General features: G+C 42.8%; 1 protein-coding gene across 3 annotated transcripts in view; it reads left to right on the top strand.

Annotated features, from left to right (window-relative positions):
- The first annotated feature begins 4188 nt into the window (after positions 1–4188).
- MAP2K6 (mitogen-activated protein kinase kinase 6) overlaps positions 4189–15253 on the top strand; it is a 109643-nt gene continuing 98578 nt past the window's right edge. For 2 of the 3 annotated variants that reach the window (XR_009761257.1, XM_061615662.1), the window contains exon 1: positions 4189–4514. Coding sequence is in view for 2 of the 3 variants with exons in the window: in XM_061615662.1 (XP_061471646.1) it covers positions 4499–4514 (16 nt within the window). In the remaining variant the exon portion in view is untranslated. The remainder of the gene's footprint in view (positions 4515–15253) is intronic. The other variant, XM_061615661.1, reaches the window with a different exon arrangement.

Raw genomic sequence — 15253 nt, forward strand, 5'->3', positions numbered from 1 at the left:
TTAAAACACTCCCACCCATCTTGGACTCCTTTTCTCATTAGGTTCACTTGTCATGGAATCTTATCATTGTTCTCAGTTTATTAAAATGTATTCCTTGCCCCATTTATTTTAATCCAGATAGTCTTGGTGGAGCTACCAAGGCCATCCTCTTGTATTTCTGTGCAGCAATGTGTATTTTTAACATATAGCATGACTTCCCTTCCCTTTCTATTCCTTCCGTTCTTTTTGAACAAGTTATACCCTTTGACAGTCATGGGAGTCATCCCACCAAATTATACTTATCACTTTTCTTTACCCTCCTGTATTATGAGTTTGAGTTTGTCCTGTTTGTTTCCCATACTCTGGGCATTAGTATACAGACACTGAAGACCATGCTGCCTTCCAACATTTATATGAAGTCTATTATCGGGCTCCATTAGAGTTGTTCCTTCAGTTCCTGTTACTCTGCATAAGTCTTCGTCAGTTGTTACCACCAAGTTTATGTCTCCCTCCCCATTAGGATTCAGTTTAAAGCTCTCCTGATGAGGTTTTCCATGCAGTGGCTAAACACTTTCTTCCCAGTCCTTGTGAGGTGCAACCCATCACTTGCCAGCAGTCCATCATCCCAGGAAGTGTAGCCTGTGGTCCCAGAAACCAAATCTCCCCACCTTCATTCACCCAGAATATTTTTCTTTCCCGTTCTACTCTTCTTCTAAGTACTGGAAGGATGGATGAGAAAACTATATGGCCCCAAAGTCCTTGAGTTTCCTTCCCAGAGCTTCAAAGTGTGATGTAGCTCCACTTAGCAGCATCATTTGTTCCCATGTGGGGGATATGTGTTAGTTGGCTTTATGGGTGATGGCAACTCCTCCGTCACATCTCTAATCCATCCTCCAGGGAGACAGCATACCTGGTGAGTCCATGGATCTTCTCTGCATGCTTGGTTTCAATCCCATGCAGAGGGCATCTCCCACCACTACTACTCTTCTGTTCTTCTAGTCGTGGGGCGTGGTTTCATTGCCTCTGATTGACTGAGCTCCAGCCTCTCACATGCTACCATGTGGGATCTCCTGTAATTCTTCCCCTGCAGATTATCCTCTAGTCTCATCCTCAAGTGCCTGTTCCACAGCTCCATCAGTGCAGGGTGTCTTTCCTTCTCCTCCTCACCCCCTCCTTCCTGCTCCTATCCCCCTCCCTCCCTCTGCCCTTCATCCCCTCCCTCCTCCTCCTCCCCTCCCCATCCCCTGTGGTCAGTTTCACCTATCCTAAGCATGATTGCAGGGGAGTAGGATAGGTGAAACTGACCACAGGGGATGGGGAGGGGAGTAGGAGAAAGTGCAGAGAGGAGGAGGGGGAAGGGAGCAGGCAGGTGGGGGAGGAGGAGGGCAAGTTTGATCATTTGCATGCTTATTGAGTTCAATGGGATTTTCCACATGCAATCATGCTTAGGTTAGTTAAAACTGACCATGGAGGGGGAGAAGGAAAAGAGGGAGGGAGAGAGAACTGGAGTGGGCAGGGGAGGAGGAAGAAGGAAGAGGGGAGGGGAGGAAGAAGGGAGGAGGAAGAGAGAGGAGAGGGGAAGGAGGGAAAAGGTAGGTCTGATCATTTGCATGCTTATAGAGTTCAATGGGATTCATTCCCGTGCAATCATGTTTAAGATAGGTAAAACTGACCATGGGGAGGGAAGGGGATGGGGAGGGGATGGGGGGGAGGGGATGGGGGAGGGGCAAAGGAAGGGGAGGAAAGGGGCAAAAGGGAGGGGATGGGAGCAAGGAGGAGTAGGAGGGCAGGTTTGATCATTTGCATGCTTATTGGGTTCAGTGGGATTGACTCCCATGCAATCATGCTTAGGATAGGTAAAACTGACCTGGGAGGGGGCAGGGAGGGCAGAAAGGGGGAGGAAGAGGGAGAGGAGGAGATTGGGTGGGTACGCACTAGGCAGAGGGGAAGCTCCTTTCCTTTCCAAAAGGAAAACACTGTGAATGGTATCATTGTTTTTCAGCGTTTCCCCCACCTTTTTATTCTCTAGCAGGCACATGCAGCCTCCCACCCAAATTTAAACCAAAGATGTCCCTGGCCACATCCACACCAGACCTTAATTTCACTTTAGACAGTCATGGCTCCCCCCAAAGAATCCTGGAAAGTGTAGTTAGTGTAGGGTGCTCAGAATTGTTAGGAGATGCCCTGTTCCCCTCACAGAGCTTCAGTCAGAGTAGCTGACTGTTAAACCACTCTGGCCACTGGAACTCTGTCAGGGGAACAGGACTTTCCTCTCAGCACCCTTCACAAGCTACACTTTCCAGAATTCTTTGGGGAAAGCCATGATTGTGTAAAGTGAAATCAAGGTCTGGTGTGGGTTTGGCCCCCTTATTAGCCAAGCAGCTGTGAGTCTGACTTTTAGAACACTGACAGTTGGTTCTTTCTGAGCATGTCTGGCTTTATCATTAAATTTAATGTTAAATTTCTTAAATTGATTAAAAATCAGCTAGGCATTTTTTTTAACTTTTAAACTGCAGAAGATGAAGGTCAGAGTATGGGGCAAGGTCAGTAATAGGATTACAGGTATTATGTGAACATGGCTGATTTTTAATTAATTTCAACAAATTATGGGACCACTGACAGAAAAAAGTCCAAAAGGGGTCTCTCTCTCTCTCTCTTTACACTTTGAAGTCTTGATTCTCTCTGACTGTTTTGTGTATCGCCATGAAAATTGAGAGGGTTGTTAAGCAAGCGTTTCTGAGTGCAGGACTATAAGTTTTGTAAGGTTTTGGTTTGAAATGAGCTTATGGGAAGCATCAGAATGGCATGGGGGTATTTTCAATTTAACATTGCGGAATGTGAAAAATCCATGCTGGCTACTATAGTGTACAGCCACTCTCATGACTGTATAATAACACTTTCTGCAGGCTCTGCTCTTCTAGCACTTGGCTCCATGCATGGGCTCTTTATTTTACTATTAGGCTCTGTCCCTGGGCAAACAAATTCCATCCTTGGGTGTAAGACTCCATTGCTTTACCACTGTGCTCAGCCCCATATACATGACCCACCTGTTGTGACCCTAACTATACCAGTTCTCACCCTCCTCCCAGACTCTTACCCCTGGGGCCTACCAAGGCAATAAAATTTTATATTTCACTGTTGGGCACTGACATGTGACTGTGCTCACATCTACACTATACATTTAAAGCAGATAGCTGCCCTCAAAGAATTCTGTGAACTGTAGTTTGGTAAGGATGCTGGGAATGGTAGCTTTGTGAGGAGTAAACTACAGTTCCCAGGATTCTTTAGGGAAAGCCATGTGCTTTAAATGCATTTTAAAAACATGGCGTTGTAGAGTAATATTTTAAATGAGAGCAATAAAGGCTCTTATGGATCCATTTCCACTGTATTTCAGCACTGATATTTAATTCATTAGCTGTCAGAACTTTAATAGCAAAGAACCAGAATTCTAAATACGTTCCTTGGATTCAGCACCGGATTAACAAATCCTGGCACATTCATTAGTCTTTTAAAATTAACTTGTATCAACTGGAAAGTACATCAGATTTTTCAAAATATTGGAACAAAGCCTATGGATTGCCTCAGTTTAGCTGCTAGAAACAGTATGAGAAACGTAATTTGTTGTATTGTTGACTGTGTTTTGCATGTATGTGTTTCAAATAAAATAATAGAGTAAATTAATGGAGAGTATTCGAATAACTACTAGTTATGCAAACCTTTCTGCAGAGTGACAGTATACATCTGACTACCAGAGGCTTTCGGGCGGTGTATGTGTGTGTGTATAAATTCACTTGTATAAATTGCCAGGCGAGGCGGAGTGCCCGCCACTGTTGGAGGCAGAGTGCTAGACTGCATAAGACTAGAGACCATTGCCACATCCAGCATGGCAATTCATGTTATGAAACTGCCAATAGGTAGGCATGAACGTTGGTTACATACTACCTCTGCTAGCCCATGCTTCTCTGCAGCTTTTCGATTACATAGCAGAAGACTGCGAGCGGCCGTTTCTATTTCCTGCTTACATTTTCAGTACAATCTGTAAGCCCCCACCACACAGCAATTGCCTTCAGGTAGATCGCTCCGTGTATCTTAATCCCACCCACTCCATTCCTCGAGAATCAAGACAACGGAGTCTCCTTAAGAAAGCCCTCAATGGACTATTCGGAGGAACTACATTACCCAGAAATCCACGCGCTCTTCGTAGAAAGGACGTCTGCGCACTAAGACACTCGGATCCAAGTTTGGAGCTTTTAGCTGCCAGTCCTGGCCCATCATGTAGGTGCAGCAGAGCCTTCCTTACTATTGCAATAGGGGGTAAAAATCCACTTTGCAATCTGTTTTGCAAGGTGTGCAATTGCAGCTCCTTGCTCTGCAAGGAGATCTTCTGTAGGGAATGAGAAAAACTCCAGTTGCATGAAGACTGAGCGCTTGCAGTTTGCATCTTTGTTGCAAAACTAGCTACTGAAGAGAGAAGGCAAAGTCTTTTGTGTTCCCCTCCCCCATCAAAGCAGAGGGGAAAATGTCTCAGCAGAGAGGTAAGGCTCCGACTTGTGTTTCTTGCAGATATGCAAAAAGTCCTCCATGCATTTTGGAATTGCATGCATGCAATTTAGTGGATGCAATTGCATTTTGAAGTTTGAGGCTTTGAATAGCTCTCAGTTGCATTTCTTGTTTAGAATGTACCTTTTTTTGCAGACACACACAGGCGCGCGCGCGCCCTCGCACGCACGCACGCACATTCACACAGGCACACACAGTTCCTGTAAGGCAGGGCTTGCAGTTCCCTGTGCGTTGACGTTATTTGCATTCTTCTGCTGGGATTACTGAGCTCTTTTTGCCTTTTGCACAGTCAGGACAGATAAAAGCTTTTGGAGCAATTATGGATGAGCTGTTGAACATTTTTCTTTTTAAAAAAAGACAAAATTCAAATCTGCAGACAATTTACCGTGCTAATTTAAGCCAAACTTTGTTTAAAAAATTGGAGGAAATGGAAGGTGAAACTTGAGTGGAGTTACTAAGAAAGAATTGAATATATGTCTCTGTTTCTATGGGAAAGTATTGTTCTGGTGCCAGTGCTGAGCTCATTTTCCACACACACACCCCTTCGTTGCAAGCTGTGTGTAGTTTTAGGACTAGATTTGCGAAAGTTACGCAAGGAAGTCTTAGGTTTTCTCGTACTGGAACGCGGATTTATTGGCTTATAGTGTGTGTAAGTGGAGTGGAGGCAGAGTAGACCTTGATTTTTGTTCAGTACTGGACAATGTTTGGCGTCATTTTAAAGATGGCAATATATTTAAAAGACTGGGAAAAGTGGAAGAATAATATTTGGAACTGAATAAAATAAAATGCAGCGTCCCATTCAAACTTTGCGGAGGAAAGGTTAGAGGGGGAACTATTGTAAGCCGGAGGGGCGGGCGGGGAGGCGTCCAATTGTCTTCTACGGGGTGAAATTTCTGCATACGGATTCAGTGTTGAGTTTAGATATTTTGCATTAGAAATGCAAACCCTTGCATTATGCAGTTTAGAGGCGGCTGGGGTGGATTTGGATTCAGTGCATAGAGGTGCAGAACGCATTTCGGGAAGCCACTTGTGTGAGTTTGTTTATGGACGAGTAGGCGATACTTTCCCTCCCCCCCCCTTCGAGGGTGGATAGGAAAAGGGGCGATAGGCAATCAGTGTTAGTGCTAATAACAGTGCTAATGTCAAACCTCTTTCCCTCCTCCCCCGTACTTTGTGGCGGTTGAATTGCATAATTTATTCCCTATTTGCTGCAGTCCTCTCTCTCAGCCAAATGGAGGCTTATTGGGTGCTCTGAGTAGAAAAGAGCCCAGTCGGTTTTGCCAGTTTAAAAGGATGCCTCTCAGGGAGTGTGGCACTCTTTCCTCCTCCTCCTCTCTCTCTTTTAAAATGCAACATGTTGATTTAGTTAGCAGCCAGGAGGGGAATCCATCATTTGATACATGGAGAAGGAAAACGGGGCAAGACCTGAATCTCTCTCCCCACTCCTTGGAAAAACTGGTTAAGCTTGGAGCAGGGAGACAGGGAAAAAGTGTTCCTGCTTTGGACTGGATTTGCCTAAATTAAAGGGAAAGTGCGCCCATTTATTCAGGTTAGATCTTGCTTTTGCTTTTATCTTTTTTCATTTACCACAAAGCACAACGAATATCTGTTTGCCTGGATGTCAGGGAAACGATTGTCTTAGCCAGCCTAGGACTTTAGGTTGCAATCCAATACATGTTAACTCAGAAGTATGGTCCGTAATACTCCCCAGTAAGACATGTCTACTCAGAAGTAATCTCCGTTGAGTTCAGTGGGACTTACTCCGAGGTAAGTATGTATTGGATCCAATACTGTACACACTTACCTGGGAGTAAGGCCCACTGACACGAGTAGACATGTATTGGATTGCAGCCTTAGTCTCTTTCCTTTTCTTTCTAACTCTTTTGCCCAGTTCGCTTCAAGCGTTCTCATATATTTAGATATGCAAAATACATTTTTTCAAATAGAGGAGTTTGTTATTATTTAGGGACTCTGGAACACAAAATAGCCAAGTATTAGTTCAAAAAGCACTTAAGATACCTTTATTTCAGAAGAATGTGTGTGCAGCAGAAAGGGGTGCTGCTGCATTAAAACAGAAATAAAAAGGCGGATGTTGATTGTGTGGGGTGAACTCATTCCAGTTGTTTACTTAGTGCCATCTGTGTACATGGAACGCTAATGTGACCAAAAGACCAAGCCCTGCCCCAAGGAGCTCACAATCTAAAGTTAGCTGGTGGGTTGAACAACAGGGAGTGGAGGAAGAAAAGATGCAAGGGTAATAAGGCTTGAATATAAATGAGATGCAATCACATTTACTTTGGCTTTGCTTCTGTCGGCTGAGGATGAGGACTAAAGGATTTTGTGGATTTATATGCATTTGGAATGCTATAAGAGATGCAACATTTTAGAAACAAGACATTTTGAAAACCTTAAGGGGGGTTGTTTTTCCTTTGTTTTTCAACATAGGAGATTGATAAAAAGAGACAGTTTGCCCCCTAGTAATTATCCAAATACAACGTTGGTGTTGCATCTATTGCATTGGGTGTAGTACTTATCAAAATATGCCTCAAAACTGGATTGTGGTTGTATTACCTTTATATCCTTTAGACCCAAATTGTGGCATTTATTTCTGGTTCGTGGTCTTCTCTTTTATAAACTCAAGCTGTTGCTCCAGATCCCAATGGGGAAGGGTTAATTATGTGAAACCTGACTTTAATCTTCTCTTATTTCATCCTTTCCACTCCTTGTGCTGGCTCCCTTCACCTTTACTCTATTCACACTAACTACTTGATCCTAAATGCCTCTATTGCGAGAGCTTCTTTTACTTCCAGAATGTGAGGCTTAGATCTGCCCTCTTGCTGTGTCTGCTGTATGCAGTGAGTCCTTTGGTCACCCTTCATGTGGTTTGTCTAGGTGCCACCTCATTTGATTAACGAGACTTGGCAGCAGCTATGGAGGCAGACTCAATAATGGGCACTTACCTATGTGGCAAGCTGGTTCTTGTGAAAAGGCAAGCCATTTTATGGCTATTGGCATGCAGAGGCATTTCCAAATACCCTCTACCTCTTGGTATACTGACTTCAGTGGCACTTACCTCCCAGCGAAGGGGTGGTTCACATGTGTGCCCATCACGCATTGAGTGCTGCATCAAATTATGACTGTTACCAGAGATACCAATTTCACATTGTCTGTTCAATCACAATGTTTTGCGATAGAGAGTTCTCATAGAATGGGTGGAGAGTCATCAATGTTGCCTAACCAAGTGATGGGAGACCTAAATGTGTTTTGTATTGTAGTTTTGGGGCTAGAACTGCCGCAGTATGATTCCTCCAGACTAGGACTGGGTACAGGAGCTGCACAGAGAAAAGACTCTGCCATCGATGTCAATTTTGTATTGTTTTAAAACTCTCATTCTTTTTTATGCTGTTTTGTAACTGGTTTTTAGCTGTTATATTTGGTACATTGCCATCAGACATATGTAGAAGGTAATTACTAAATAACAGCAATAATAAATATGCTTATGTGAACAAGATTTAAATGACTGCACTATACTGGCATCCTGTGGAGGCTTTGGAGTCACTTAAATTGCAAGGGAAGTTTATTTGTAGGGTACTATTCACACAGCGGCTGTGAATACACTAGTCGCCTACCCTGAAGCATTTCCAGTAGCCACACCTGGTGGGGGAACATGTTGATCTGCCGATCAGTTGTGAAATCTTTTTGAAGTTGATTTAAAAAAAAAAATGCACTCAAGCTGATCCTACCAGGTTTTGCAGGAAAAATAGGTTGAGGTTTGACTAGCGTTGTGTGCCCCCATTTTCAGGAGAGACAAGTGGAGACACACTGAAACCGGCAGAACAATGAGTATGTTTCTTCCCAGTATCCTCCATGCAATTCCTGATTTGGAGATAGCTGGAAGGGATTGCCTAGAGCAAGGCTGTACAGAAGATAGATCAGGTTCTACTGGTAGATCTTTGGATTATTTGCAGTAGATCACCAAGGGCTTCTGACTCCCAAGTTGTTTAAAAATAGCAACAACAAAATAACCTTCTCCCACCAACATTAGCTACTCAGATTAAGAAAGCTAACCTGATTTGTGGTCATGCGTTATATGTGATTTTGCTTTCAGTCTCATTTGTGCCTGCAAAGGTTTGAGGGCAGTTATACTGCTCTAGCTGCAAATGGTCCCTGCCCTGTAGTTTCTGCTAAATTCCTGTAACATTTTATGTTATAAATGTTCAGTTCCTTTTTTGTCCCACTTTTAATGTGCTAGAGCGCCATAGCATGTTGGCAGTGTGTTGAAAGGCACTACTTTTTTGGTGATGTTGCCACCTCCACATACTTCCTGTTGATGTTGGTTATGTCGTTTCCATGGGATTTTTGTGTGGAAATGAGTGATGTTTTAGCATAGCAATCACAGCCTGAACATAAAAACTTTGTGTACAAATCAAACTATGGTGGCATGGGATTATCATAGTGCAACTAATTTAAGTTCAGCTGGGAAAAGAGGAAACATGGACAATGGAATTGGTGGAGTTATAGCATGGATGCAGTAATACAGTAACATTGGTGAAGCATCACTGAACAACTGATAAAATGGGATGATGTGTGGTGGTCAGTTCAGTATAAATCCACTTCAAATGCATGATTAATGCATCAACATGTTGCCTCATATTACCACAATAAAACAGCAGTCTGGAAGAGCCCTCAATATTTCCTTAAAGCCATATTGAACCTGGTGTACCCCAAAATGGAATTCAATCGATGTTTGGTGGCCACTCTGAGGTACCAAGTCTAATAATTTCACAGATAAACTTCTGAAGGGGTTAGAGATTGGCTAACCTCAGCACTTTGCTTGGAAAAGTTGTTTGGTTTTGTGTGTGAGCTTGATCATGTTGCTAGTGTGAATAGTAATGTGAATGACTATTTACAGAGTTGGTTAAAAGAGGATAAATACTGAAGTAATACTTTGTATTGTTTAATAGAAAAATAATTAGTTCTGGGTGTTTGCAAATTGGCACTTAGCTGGAATTAATCACTGAAAATTATTTTCAACAGCAATGGTTAAGATGCCCTGTGCAGGAATGGAAAATGCTTCAGCTCATGGGAATGGTGGTGGTGACTGAGGTGGATGGTGATTATGAGAAAATAGGAGCTGCACTCCTTTCTAACTCCCAACTCTCCATGGTGCATTGAACCCCCTTTGAAGGTTCCCTTAAGGAGTGGCCTTTTGCAGGGGGGAGGGAGATAGCAAGGACTTGTAGTGGTAAACATGGGCTAGAAAAATTCTGTTTCACACAGGGTATTCCCCATGCATCCTGGCCGTCGCATATAAAGTGTAGAAACTACTCCTAGATAAAGTTCCTTTGCTAATTAAAAAGTGTTCTTTATTTCACAGCCCTGATTTGAACAGGATGGTTCATGACAGATGTTATTGGAGGTCGCTGATTCATAGCGATGCCCATATTGGATTACTGTTACATGGTTCCACTCTTCATATTAATTTCAGGTTAAAAACCAAACAACAACTGAAAGGAAATTGAATACAAGCTTAAATTTTGTTGCATTGTTAGAAATGTGCACATTCTGTGTCACGTGGAATGGTTCCACCTGTTTTGTTTTTTACAATAGATAATGTGCCTATATACATAAAAACTAAGGATGTCGGCACACTGTAGTTTGCAGAGCCATCTGCCGATAGAGATGTTGTGAACTCCAGCGTTACCACAGCCTTCTAAATGGTGCCGGGCCATTGCAGCAATGTCAGAGGGAGATAGAGACAGCAGCAGGTAGCCCAGGGAAGCTTTGGAGGAACTGTCATGACAGGCGGGGATAGCTCCTCAGTGACAGTCCTGCTTTCCCATTTCCACCCACCTCATCAATGATGCTGTTTCAACGTGAAGGAGGAGGAGAAAGGAAGCCGCAGGAGAGCAGAGCGCTTGCTGAGGAGCTGCCTCAGTCTGCCCTGAGTATTCCTATGGGACTTGTCTCCATCCTTGTGGAAGAAGGTCTGAAAAGGGGGAAAGAAGGATTGGCACCTGTACAGTGGGGGGCAAGCAAGATAAAGGAGGCTTGGTGATGTGTGTAGGGGGTGTTTGGAAGACCTGGTGGCAGTGGGGGTTTGTCATGGGAGTAGGAGGAAGGTGGGATTAGTGTTCCTTTGCACCTCCTGCATGTGGAGGGAGGAGTAGGGGGAAGATTGTAAAAGGTTTTTTTATGAGCTCTAAGAGGAGGGCTGGTGGTTTGGGTGAGGGGATTCGATGGCAGGGAGAGCGAGCAAAGCAAGCAGGGGTGGCAGCTTCTAGTATGGTATTCATGACTTTTAAAAACTGTTTACTGTATTATCACTACTAAATACCATACATACATGATATGGATGAGGAAGAAAGATTCATGTGATAGATGCACCTTCAGAATATTTTTAGCATGCAGTTCAACACCTTTAATAATCTTTGGAGGCCCTGATATTTTTGGGGAGGGGATGGGAAAGAACAGGTAGTTTAAATTTATAAGGGGCAGCAACTCATCCTGGTCCCTCACATCAAAAGTTTAGAAACAAGGGAGCAAGTAGGAAAATTCCTAATTCATTATTTTCTGATTTGTGGCTTCTACTATGCGTCAAGATTTTACATAGCTGAATCATGTTTGGATTTAACAACTTGAGAACAGGAATGTTTTGGAATTTAGTGCAAGATGTTCACCAACTGTAGCAGAGCATCTGCTGTGCTTAAAAGTGGTATGAAAATGGTAGCTGTTGCATGCATTTCAGATTTTCATTGCAGCCGTGTCTCTCATGATAATACTTTCTTGGTTGCCAGTTTGTTTGTGGTCCAAATTGAAGGTGTTCACATTAGCGTTTAAATCCATAAACGACTTAGGCCCCAAATGGGAATTGTAGTAGTAGTAAGGGGAAAATGCATTTTCTTAAATAGAAGGAGCTGTTCACAAAAACAGGTGTGTGTGTATGAGGGAGGTAGACGGAACACTAGGATAATTTTAACATAAGAAAAGCCTGCTGGATCAGGCCAGTGGCCCATTAAGCCCAGCATCCTGTTCTCACAGTGGCTAGCCCAGATACCTATGGGAAGCCTGCAAGCAGAACTGGAGGGCAAGAGCACTCTCCTCTCCTGCAGTTTCCAACTGGTTTTAAGAAGCATGCTGCTTCTGACTAAGGTGGCAGAGCACACCCATCATGATTAGTTGCCATTGATAGCCTTATCCTCCATGAATTTGTCTAATCTTCTTTTAAAGCTATCCATGTTGGTGGCCATCACTGCCTCTTGTGAAAGCAAATTCCACAGTTTAACTATGTGCTGTGTGAAGAAGTACTTTCTTTTGTCTGTTTCATTTGCAGTGTGTGTGTGTGTGTGTGTGTAATAGTCCATAAATGATCAAAGCTTTGGGTACTGGTTGCTGAGATAGAGGCTGTTAGTTCTGGTTCCTTGTTGCTGTGGGTCAAGTTGCATCAGGCTGAAGATGAACTGGTTTTCTGAAGAGAACTGTGTGGACACTTGGGGGGTAGGTACACACAATGGCCCTGCTCACACATCACTACAAACAATAAACTGTGGCTTACTGTGCTTGTACACAGTGCTCGGTTGCTTCCACTTCTCTTTGCCCTATCTGAAGTCAGGAGAAACAAACCATAAGGCTTGGTTCAGCATTACGTGTAAAACAGTACTTGTGGTTTGTTTCTGTTAAACAGACCACAAGCAGTAAGCAGAGTAGAAACTGTGACACTGTGGCTGAAACAATTGCTTACCATAAAACGATGGCTTACCATGGTGTGCAGATTAGGCCAATGAGATTCCTTCATGTGTATGGAATGCACAGAAGACCTAGATTTATTGTATTTTTATCTTTTTGTATTGTGTAGTCCTTTTTTTGTTAGCCGCTATGAACCTTTTAGGACTGGCAGGAAATAAATGTTTCAGTAGTATACTAATGGGATTAGGATGGCATGAGAACTAAAGAGTGAAAAAAATTGCTTTAAATCACTAACTTAATGTGGGCACAGATCATGTGTATTCCACTTTGGTGTTTGCATGTTGTTGCTGTTCTTATTTCTATGTTGATATATGCAAAACGGATGGAGACACTATCTTTGAGGAACATATTAGACCTAGCACTTGAACACCAAATGACCCTGCTCGCTAATGGTGATTTACAGAAAAGGGGAAATCCCCTTTCTTCCTTATTAAATTTAGAGCTTCAGACTTTCATTTTTTTTTTTTTTGGTAATCTGAGCTCATGTTTAGCAGACTTTCACCTTTATGAGCTTACTGTAGATGAGTATTGGAGTTTTCCTTTACTGCCTAAATCTTCTTTCTCTCATAAGAACATAAGAAGAGCCTGCTGGATCAGGCCAGTAGCCCATCTAGTCCAGCATCCTGTTCTCACAGTGGCCAACCAGGTGCCTGGGGGAAGCCCACAAGCAGGACCCGAGTGCAAGAACACTCTCCCCTCCTGAGGCTTCCGGCAACTGGTTTTCAGAAGCATACTGCCTCTGACTAGGGTGGCAGAGCACAGCCATCACAGCTAGTAGCCATTGATAGCCCTGTCCTCCATGAATTTGTCTAATCTTCTTTTAAAGCCATCCAAGCTGGTGGCCATTACTGCGTCTTGTGGGAGCAAATTCCGCAGTTTAACTATGCGCTGAGTAAAGAAGTACTTCCTTTTGTCTGTCTTGAATCTTCCAACATTCACCTTCTTTGAATGTCCACGAGTTCTAGAATTATGAGAGAGGGAGAAAAACTTTTCTCTATCCACTTTCTCAATGCCATGCATAATTTTATACACTTCTATCATGTCTCCTCTGACCCGCCTTTTCTCTAAGCTAAAAAGCCCCAAATGCTGCAACCTTTCCTCATAAGGGAGTCGCTCCATGCCCTTGATCATTCTGGTTGCCCTCTTCTGAACCTTTTCCAACTCTACAATATTGTTTTTGAGATGAGGCAACCAGAACTGTACACAGTATTCCAAATGCGGCTGCACCATAGATTTATACAATGGCATTATGATATCGGCTGTTTTATTTTCAATACCTTTCCTAATTATTGCTAGCATGGAATTTGCCTTTTCACAGCTGCCGCACACTGGGTCGACATTTTCATTGTGCTGTCCACTACAACCCCGAGGTCTCTCTCCTGGTCGGTCACCGCCAGTTCAGACCCCATGAGCGTATATGTGAAATTAAGATTTTTTGCTCCAATATGCATAATTTTACACTTGTTTATATTGAATTGCATTTGCCATTTTTCCGCCCATTCACTCAGTTTGGAGAGGTCTTTTTGGAGCTCTTCGCAATCCCCTTTTGTTTTAACAACCCTGAACAATTTAGTGTCATCAGCAAACTTGGCCACTTCGCTGCTCACTCCTAATTCTAGGTCATTAATGAACAAGTTGAAAAGTACAGGTCCCAATACCGATCCTTGAGGGACTCCACTTTCTACAGCCCTCCATTGGGAGAACTGTCCGTTTATTCCTACTCTCTGCTTTCTGCTTCTTAACCAATTCCTTATCCACAAGAGGACCTCTCCTCTTATTCCATGACTGCTAAGCTTCCTCAGAAGCCTTTGGTGAGGTACCTTGTCAAACGCTTTTTGAAAGTCTAAGTACACTATGTCCACTGGATCTCAAAACAGTACAGTACGGATGCCTAACATTTTTAATGGACTTCACTGAATATATCTGATCAAATGAAAGCTTTCCAAATATGATGCTGAGTATAGAGTAAGAAAGTTCAAATAATATATTTTTATAAAGGAACAAGGCTGGAGTTTTCTGTGGCTTTAGATTTTAATTATGAAATTCTGTGTGTTAGTTTTGAAAATACATAAAAATTAGCGTATGTGCAACTCTGGTGATATTTCTGAAATCTGCTTGATGGGAATGTTAAATGCATATAGTGCCACAGAGTTCATCATGGTGACTTTCATGTAGGTGAATGTTGGCAAAGCAGGGCAAAGGGTGTTTTTGTGGAGACGTCTTGAGTTTCTCCTGATATGTATGTAAGCAGGGCTGATGTAGCTGGTTTGTTCAGCCACAAAAGCCTGCATAGCCAAAAGGCTATAAGTTAAGGGATGCAAGCTTCTGACACCCTACACTAGTGGCTCTTTTGTTCATACATGTTTTTGTGTAAATGAGGTTAAGTATACATAAAAGGTAAAGGGTTGTGTAAAAGGTTGTTTGCATTGCTTTTATCTCATAATTTATTTTCCGTGGCCTCCATCACTGATATTGAACAATCTTTCCACTTTGGTATAGCATAAATACTGAGATTCATCCCCCTCCCAATACAGAGCAGAATAGTATACAATTTGTGCTAAGAAACAGAGCTAAATACTTTGCATGTTTAAAGAACAGGAGTTCAGGCAGCAGGGGGAAAATGCCCAGAGTTTAAAACCAGAACGTTAAGCTGAAGTTTAGAGTATAGAAGAATGTCTCCTACCTTTTGAATGCAGAGTAGCCTGGCTGCATAAATAGATATTGCTTTGAGTTCATTCCCCATTATATATTCCATTGCTAAAGCTCACATTAAATTTTGAAGTTTTGGAATGGAGGAAATTTCCTTTTTGCAAGATTGTGATCTGTCCTGTAAGTGGGATCCAGAGAGTCATGCAGGTAGCTCTGTATGTGTGATGCTCTCTGTGTTTCTTAGCAGGTGTCACAGTTCTGCTTGAAGGTGCACTGTTAGCAGGAAGAAAGCACTTTAAAAGCCTTGCTATGCCCATTA

This window comes from Rhineura floridana, chromosome 3 (assembly GCF_030035675.1).
Source record: "Rhineura floridana isolate rRhiFlo1 chromosome 3, rRhiFlo1.hap2, whole genome shotgun sequence".
Lineage (NCBI taxonomy): Eukaryota > Metazoa > Chordata > Lepidosauria > Squamata > Rhineuridae > Rhineura > Rhineura floridana.